The 8,983-nt window shown below is 46.4% G+C and overlaps 1 protein-coding gene across 2 annotated transcripts; it reads left to right on the forward strand.

The window, feature by feature from the left end:
• The first annotated feature begins 1,009 nt into the window (after positions 1-1,009).
• LOC144703515 (uncharacterized) lies at positions 1,010-6,866 on the forward strand. Of its 2 annotated transcripts, none has more exons than XR_013581545.1 (3): positions 1,010-2,021; positions 5,850-5,948; positions 6,001-6,866. XR_013581545.1 is itself a non-coding variant. In XM_078575689.1 (3 exons), the coding sequence occupies exons 1-3, from the start codon at positions 1,669-1,671 to the stop codon at positions 6,180-6,182; spliced, it is 480 nt and encodes a 159-aa protein (XP_078431815.1). In that variant the 5' UTR covers positions 1,010-1,668; the 3' UTR covers positions 6,183-6,866. The 2 variants fall into 2 exon arrangements, 1 of the variants encoding a protein (XP_078431815.1); XM_078575689.1 differs by having other exon boundaries at positions 6,155-6,866.
• The last annotated feature ends 2,117 nt before the right edge of the window (positions 6,867-8,983 follow it).

An 8,983-nucleotide genomic window follows, 5' to 3' on the forward strand; every position in this document is an offset into this window, starting at 1 on the left:
TCATTTGATCTAAGAATCTATTCCCCTGTTGTTTTAGAACCTGGATGTAACAACAAAAGTAAAAATAGCCAAGGTGTCATTAGAATTCAATACACATTCTGTGAAATTTCAACTGACTAGGGATATCATTAGTCAAGCAGATAGTACGATGGAAAGGTTTATATTAATATACAACATTGCTGACCAATGAAGGAAGCCTATACCTCTTGATGTCTTTAAGCATCACTATTTCAAAACAAGATTATAGAATAAGGGTGATTCAATTTAGTCCATGTGGATTTTGATGGATACTATGTTTTCAAAAAAACATTCAAATTGCCATGTTTGATTTTTTTGATAACAGGAATATTAAGTCATTACTATTCCTATGTGATCTCTACAATGAGCTCTATGAATATGTGCAAGTACCCAATGAATGAAATTTATTGTGATAAGATAAAAAAGTGATGCCTAGTCCTCAAGTGTGTGTTCTGAATATTCATATCCAATAGATGGTCGTCATGGACATACATTTTTTCAGATAGAAGAGCGCTTGTAGGTTCTAATTATGGCTGATTCTAGGGCCATTATTGTGCATTTACTAATAACTGACAATGGGTGCTATTCAGGCAAAGAGTTCACTGAACTAATCTGTTTAAATCTCGGAAGAAAAAATCAGGGATTCTGATGGAGCGCGCCAGCTTGCTCCCCCGGAGACGTCTTCAGCACTATCATTCTAGTCATCGATGGCCATTCGGCTAACGTTCCACCCGACTAATATGCCAAGGTATCAATGAAGACACACAGGTTCGAGTATCCTAGGTCAAATCACGTTTGTATCTTTACCGTATTTTGGTTTCTTTTTGCCCTCTTTGTTTAGTCATGTTTGTGTTTTTGGTCTCGTCTAGTCGTCTTCGTCGTGTCATGTTGTGTCCGTCTAGTCATGTGCCCCTACCCTTTTTTTGTTTTCCTTTTTTTTTATTTGGCTGTGGTAGACCAGGAATTATTTAATTGTATCGTTGTTTTTCTTGTCTCACAAAAGGAAAGAAAGAAGGAAGAAGAGGGACAAGAGGGAGAGGAGGGTGAAGAGACAAGGTAGGAAGGGGAAGTAGAAGGATAGTCGCTGCCGTCGGACCAAGTAAACCCCTCCTCCTCCTCCAGGGATCACCCGAGGGCCGTTGCCGGCTCCTATCAAGCGCACTTAAACGTCTGTTCGAGTCAGCCCCGTCGGTTGCCGTGTCCAAGATCGCGCTTGTGTGGGTCTCGACTGACGGCCAATCGTTCGATGTGGCAACTGAAAGTCACCCCATGTTAGTCGGACCACGAAGAAAAGGGAAAGTGGATGCCGCCACTCCTTCGCTTGACACGATCGCGGGTTTCCCCTCTAGTGGCGCTTACCAGCATCCACGTCTAGTAGACCCCAGGGCACTGAACCGTTGCGGCCACGTCGCAGTTCTATGTGATGCTGTAGAGACAAAGAGTCCGATTTCTGCCGAGGATTTTTTTGCTGTCAACACCGGCGTTCGATCGGCCACTTCATGATGATTGAAGCCCTTTTCCTGTAACGGCGATCACCCATCACCTCCACCAGTTTGCGCATGACAACGAATCCCACAGGAGTGACTACATTTCTGGCTGATCATTGCCCGCGACCGAATCCGATCGATACGCCTTCGAAGTCAAATCCCTATGATTGAAGAGCAATCGCCCGGATCCGTGGATTCGCCAATTTTGGTCAACGCACCTCCCGTCCACACAGATCAAGCCCTCTTGCTGCTGCTCGGGTGCTCCTCCTGGATTACGGCCCCCCACCCCCTTGTGCTGCTGCCAAGGGAAACATTGCCCGACATCGAGCTGCACCTTCATTTTGGCACCGCCAACTATCTCTCTCTTGATCCCTCGCTTCCAAGCTCTACCATCATCTCCAGCACCGTGTCGTTGCCTGTTGTCGAGCTATCTCTCTGCACCCCTCTGGCCTCATCTTCTCATCCCGGCCTACTCCAATCAGTGAAGAGCTTGGCAGTGAGCATTTCACCGACGAGGTATGTCGTCCTCCTTTTGCAGTATATTGTTGATCGGCTCCACCGCGCTTGGGCAAGAAAATAGGTGAGAAAGAATTAAGAGAAACTATGAATTGGAGTGTCTTACTGATAAGGGTCGAGCCCGTTTGTTAAGTGCAAGACCCTACGGATTTATTTCGTTTGGCGCCATAACCATCGTCGTCCCTCGGACGAGGGTTAGAAGGCCACTGTTAGTGTCACTGGACTTTCCCTTTAGAGCTCGGAGTTCGGCGAGCCTCCACGAGTCAGCGCCTGCAAGTTCCTCCACGTAGAGCCATCATTTCGTAGTCACTTTCCCGTAGGGCATTTATCCATTGGACGACGTTGTTGACGACGTCTGACACCACTATTTAGGTAACTGAGTATCATCTTGGTACCGACCGGGCGACGTCTTAGATGATGTCCGTCATCAGATTCATGTTATAAAAGTGGTATGTTGAGTTTAGATAGTAGGATATCTCATGAATGGTCAACTATGTTTTCTATATGGCTTACTAGTCCCTAGCCATGTTATTCAAACTAGTCTTTGGTAGGATGTGATATGCAGAAGATAGAAGTGATTGAGTGCTCAATACACGATCCTCTACCTTTGGATAAGAGGAGGTTGCCTCAAGGAAGAAGATGCAGATAAATCCTTGCCCATGGGAGTAAAGCTATTGGAGATTATGTTATCCAATGATCCGCGTTAGGGTTTGACATTCAGAAAAGAGAGGTAAAATTATTTTGTACCTTCTAGAGCATGAGATATAAAGTAGCAGCCCTTGGGCTGGAAGCTTAACCTATCCATTGGGTTAAGTCAATCTTTGGTTTCATAATTGATTCTAAATAGAGGTAATTAATAGGGTTAGAAAAAACTTAAGGGGCCAATAAAATTATTAGCTATAGTGATACATGGGGCTGAAGGATCAAACACATAAAATTAATGGGACATCGGTGGATATACATTTACTTATTGGGTTCTTGTGAAAATCTGAAGTAGAAATAAGGGAGGAGCACCCATTTTTAGGCACCTAGGCCATGAAGGGCTGGGTTCCCACTCTTGTATCATCCTCATATTCTCCGACCAGCCGAGAATAGTGTCTTGATGGTGACATGATCCACAAGAGTTTTAAGATCTGATGGAAGATCATCAGTGATGAGGGACTATCCCGCCAACGACACCATGGGACACCAACAACCACTTAGAGCCGCTCGAGCTGACGTCCGCAATCAGAATTTCAAGTACATGGCCTAACGACAGGTCGTGATCATTTATGTTATTGTATTTTTATATCTTTTGCATTTGTTTTGAATTATGGATGGGCCCTCGTGTTTGGGCCTCGTTCATTCTGTGTTTTGTTTTCTTTGACGTTTGTTAAAGGAAGACCTCTTATCACGAGATGGTTTCTTCCCATTTAGCCCAATTGGGCATACCCCCTACACTGTATAAAGGGAGGCATGCCCAATGAAAGCCTTGGAGTTGATTTGAAAGTTGAATTTCTTCAATGGGCTCCCACCCTCATCCCCTTGGGGGTTTTTATCGTTTCTAATCTAGAGTTGATTGTGGGGATGCCTGCCACATCGTCCACGTTGAGAGTCTTCCGTGGAGGAACTGGCATCGCCGCAGTGTAGCTGATATCTTGAATACTACATCAAGAACGTGTTTCTTGATCTTGTTAATGTTAAAAAATTACCAACAAACCCCAATCTTGGGCTGTTCTTGGATCTGGCATCATCGCTGTCGTTGTCGTCGCCAGCACCACTGCCGTCATCAAATCGACACTACCGCAGACTGCTGCCGCCCCCTCCGGCGGCGCCGTTGCCATTGTCTTCTGCCTGGCATCGTACGTGTGCCCTTGCGTGCTCGCATTTGCTGCCTCGCTCGCGCCCTCACACACCAGCCCGTGCATTCGCTCACTGCACCCACGCGCACGGCCACCTCTACGCGTGCCGGCCCTCCTACGCATGCCCCCAACCTTGCGCCCATGCCCTACCCAGCTCCGCCCTATCACACAAGCACCCCGTGTGCTCTTGTGCATCCTAGTGTACCCGTGCGCCTACGCAATCGCACTCACCCTATGGCACCGTGCACGGCATTGCCTTTGTGCTCACCTCGCGCCCTGCCCATACCGATACATTTGTGCACCCTGTGCTTTCTGGTGTATCCGTGCACACTCACGCCCTACATACACCCGACTCTTCTTGGTCGCGTCCATTAATTTGAACCGCCAGTTGTGCCAACTATGAAAATCAGATATGAACCTGACCTCACCGTGGTCTCCCGTGAAAATCTATTTCAATTCTGCCTCAGACAACAGGCCTTGGCCCATTCAGGTTACACCATTTCCCCTTCGTTCGTAGCCAAACTATTTCTTCTAGTATTGTTGATTTGTGTTCCCTGCCTTTGGATTGATACGTCACAATAGGATCTTTCTTTACGATATGGTTAGACCATATCGATAAACAAATTGGACGCTCATGGGTATTGCCAATACCGCTTGTTGCTTAGGCATCTAGTCAATCCAAAGGGACGTTGAGGAGTATAATCTTGAATAGTGAACTCCGCAACGTTAACTGAACTTCCAAATTTGTCAGCACTAACGTATATTGGTTCATTAAACTTTACATGTTCATGTGATCATCATATTGCCATTTAGACCGTTATTGCCATCACCCTATGTTGTAACATGTGGTGAACGATCCTGAGCGTGTCGTGTTACATCAATCAGAAAGACCAAGCCCCAGCTCGCCAGCAACCGATGCAGAGGCCGTGCCGACACAAAGAACCCGATTTTCAAGTATACCGCTTGATGATCGGTCTTGATAGTCGTTTACTTTTGGCTTTACATCTTTAAGTATTTTCTAGGCACCCCGTGTTTTTTGGGCTCCGTTGTTCTTATTTTGTATGTTACCTTTGATGTACTTGGACCATTAGGGCAATGTCTATCTTTGGACATTTCCTTTAAGTGGCCCATAAGGGGATTGTATGCCCTAAGGGGATTTGGACTTTCTTTGATGAAAATTTGACTTTCTTAACTTGGAGTTCCATCCTCTCTTCTATGGAGATTATCTTAGTTCATGTTCAAGTAGTTCAGGATGACGTCAGCTGATCGACCATGATGAAGGCGAAAATGGGGTGTAAATATTGTCGTTGTTATTTTTGCTTCAATCCAATAAAAATTTGTAATTGTAAACTTACTCAAATATGTATGAAGGTGACTAAGGTCGTCTACACAGGGATTGGTTCTTAGAGCAAAAATTTCAACTAATGAGTGGGATAGTTTACAAACACCACTAGGTGTTTGTTATTATGTCTAAGAGAGAGTTGGAAAGAATTTAGCATTAATTTCTGAAGGACAATATCCCTGTCGATTTTATTTTGACCTAAGAATTTATATATAGGTATAGGAAAAATATTAATGATTTTAGGAAAATTTTATAGATTTTTTAGAGGTAAATATATAGGAGAAACATAAGAATCAAATGCGGCATATTAAGTGTATGTAGAAATGTCTCAGTGAATATTTGAGATTTGTAGCATATTTGGTAAGGACGAGAGAAGATTTTCATGTATTTTATCGGAATATGATGTATTTCAGGAATTATATATCCTTTGATTTTATGGTGTTTTTTAGAGATCTTTAATCGTCTTTAAAATATCTAAAATGCTTTTAAGAGGTCGAAATTAAAGATTGCAGATCAGGTGTTTGACAAAATGTCTAACAGAGTTTTCGCAAGATATTTTTATATGTTTTTACTCGAAATTGATTTCATTCGATTTTGAGGAAAAATTTTGATGAGATTATTATTTCTTGAAACTATATGAATTAGGAATGGAAATAAATCTAAATCAAAGTACTTACCGGATTTTTGCACCAATTCGGGATCGCCGGCGGCTCCTGATCCTTCCCTGGCCGCGTCGTCCTTTAGGTAAGCTCTCTGCTCCTCCTTCCTCTCTTATCTCTTCCTGATCTCCCTTTAGGTCGCGGCGCTGTCACCGCCGTTGACCGAGAGATTCCAGAGAGTTGAGAAAAAGGCGGAGGATCTTCCTGCCATCGTTAATTTTGATTTCAAAATGGGCGTTCAGTTCGGCGGCGAAAAGGTGAGTTCTTTTACATTTCGTTGTTGTTTTATAGGTCAGGAGTGGTCCTCAGACCATCCTAACCGATATGGGACATCATCGGCGAAGTCTCCGACAGCAATTCGGCGGAAATCTGCCTTCCTGTCGCCGGATTGACTTCGCCGGCGATGGAAAGGGTGGTCGGATGAAGAGGATGATCAGCGGTCATTCTGACAATCTGATCTCCCATTTAGAAGGTCCAACGGCTCTGACTAAATCGTCGCCGTGGACCCAATAAGTTCGGTGGACCCTTGCTGTGTTAGCGGCGCCTCGTCAGCATCAGCTGTCTACGTGGCTCTTTTTGATTTGTCCACGTCGGCTTCCATGCTGAGCTGTGATGGAGGACCATCTCGAGGACGATGCCACGATGACGAAGAACCATCTCAAGGATGACGCGACGGGACGTGTTCAGCCACGCCGAGCAGCTCGCACCGACGCTCGCCACCCGGGGTTTAAGTACCCCGCGTAAGAACTTTTATCTTTTTACTTATGCTCATTTTGATGTCTGTTTGCATTTTTCAGATTCGTGGACTGGGCCAATGTTGTTGGGCCCCGTCCTCGTCGTTTTTACTTTTTATGTTTGTATTTTGAATTTGTAAGGAGAGGCCAAACCACGTCTCACGACAGTTTGTCCTCTCCCACGTTCACTTGGCATCTATCCTCACTATATAAGGGGATGGCATGCCCAAGGAACACCTTGGAGTCATTGTTGTAAAGTTTATTCACAATTCGTCTCCCCCCTATCGTAGAGAGTAGTGTAGGGGGTTTGGCTAGCCCCACCCCACGTTGAGATCACTCCGTGGGTAGAGCCCACGTTTCTCCCGTCGAGATCACTCCGAGGGAGACGTGTTAAAGCGCACCGTCGAGATCACTCCGGTGCGAGGAAAGAGTTTCAAGTAGCCGCCGCCATCAAGAATCAAAAGAGGCCTTCGTTGAGATTACTCCGGGGGTCTTGGGAGATTCAAGAAGCGTTGCCGACATGCCATCAACCGGGGAAATCTGCTCCACCGAGGGAGCACACCCCAGATCCATCAAGAACTCCTCTTTCTTGGAGGGTTCTTGGTTGTTACAGTTCAAGAAAGCCATTTCTTGGTACCTATTCCCACCTCCACTATCCATTCCCCTTCCCATCACGTTCTTGATCCCTCCTACCACGTTCTTGATCCATTTCCCCGCGTTTTTGATCCCTTCTTCCACGTTCTTGATCCATTTCCCCGCGTTCTTGATCCCTTCTTCCACGTTCTTGATCCATTTCTCCGCGTTCTTGATCCCCTCCTCTCACGTTCTTGACCATTTCTTCCCCCCACGTGCTTGAATTCTTGAAATCTTGAAACCTCAACCTTCCGCCCTCACTTTCTTGATCTGTCATCCACTCCTCGTTCTTGAATTCTTGAAATCTTGAATCCTCAACCCTCCACCCTCTCTTTCTTGATCTACCACCGTTCTTCCCTTCCATTTCTTGGATTCCCGTCACCCCTCCCTTCCCAACCCCTTCTTGGTCACCCTACCCGGCCAACATTGCCATTCCGCCCCCCCTTGTTACCACGCCTCTCCCCGCCAGGACCCCGCATTCGCGTGGGCGTTCACACGCCCGCCCATCGCCTGCATGCGGCGGCCACCTCTGCGCGCTCGCCGGCCTGCCCGTGCGCGCACCTCACGCCCTTGCCGGCCGCACGCCCGCCCATTGTGCACCGTCGACCCTGCCTGCCAGAGTCGACCCGCGTCCGCTGATCACACCGCTGGGAGTCAACCGCATCCAGACCGTCGTCTCCAACACTTCGTCTGCACCTCGTTATCAGTCGGGACGATTCTCTACGCCGTGGACTAAGCGATGCAAAGGTCAGTCTCGTCTTCCCTCCATATTTCCAGCATTATTATCTTCTCCAGTCTGGTCACCTGCTATCGCGTCCACTGCCCAACTTTCCTCTACACTGATAGGATAGCCACCATTGTCGAGCGTAGGGATTCTTGTGGTAGACGGATTGTCATCCGACTTGGACACCGAACGCTCCAGGGCTGTTAGACGCCCCTCACTTAGTAGACGTCTAGTAGGTCCAGCGGGTCATTGGGAGTTTGATCTTAGGATCACTCCTCTCTCATTGATCGGTACGGCCAACGTCGCTATCCGTCAAGTCCTTATCTGCTCATTCGTATTTTCTCATCATTCGGCTTACATCCCTTACATTCGCATCATAACCCTGTGACGTGAAACGCGCCGATCGATCCCGGCCGTCGTCGTTTCACATCAAGCTATCTGCCTGAAATCAACAGAAAGAGAGTTAATAGACAATCTTGACTGTTCGATCTTCCGAAGGAAGATCGACGGTCAAGATTATAACCTAGTTTTTAATAAAAGCCCGAATTGACGCGGGCTTCGAGCCATGATAGCACAAAGCCCAGTCGGGTTTTTGTCTTCAAATTTATCAAAAATCGCGGCCCGATGGGCCGCGGTCGTTCTCATCCCATATTGGCCCGGCCCGATTGCATGTGAGATATGGGATTTCGCAATCCCATATTGACGGGTTTAAAAATACCGATTGGTATATTAAGTTTGCACTTCCTTTTAAACCGAATTTAAACTCCCATTTACCTCTGGGCGCTAATGTCTCCATTCTGGCTTTGACGCGCGGCTGTTGGCTGGGCCTGCGCTGTGCGCCATCTGCGGCTGAGGCCTTTGCTGCGGTTGCGGGTAGCGTGTGCAATGCTCATGGCCATGGCTGCACCCTGGCTTAGCTGTGGTCGTTGGCCCTTTTTTTATGTTGTTAACATTTTTTCTTCTATAATTTTTATTCTTGTACTTAAAAATCACATGTCTTAATATGTTTATAAATGCAAAAAGCATAAA

This window comes from Wolffia australiana, chromosome 5, assembly GCF_029677425.1.
Source record: "Wolffia australiana isolate 7733 chromosome 5, ASM2967742v1".
NCBI lineage: Eukaryota > Viridiplantae > Streptophyta > Magnoliopsida > Alismatales > Araceae > Wolffia > Wolffia australiana.

Excerpts from the sequence above, each read along its gene's own strand:
- LOC144703515 (XM_078575689.1), top strand. The coding sequence starts at position 1,669 with ATGATTGAAGAGCAATCGCCCGGATCCGTGGATTCGCCAATTTTGGTC. Across the intron at positions 2,022-5,849 it reads GTGAGCATTTCACCGACGAG|GAATGGAAATAAATCTAAAT; the intron begins GTATGTCGTCCT and ends TATATGAATTAG. Across the intron at positions 5,949-6,154 it reads CTGGCCGCGTCGTCCTTTAG|GTCAGGAGTGGTCCTCAGAC; the intron begins GTAAGCTCTCTG and ends GTTGTTTTATAG.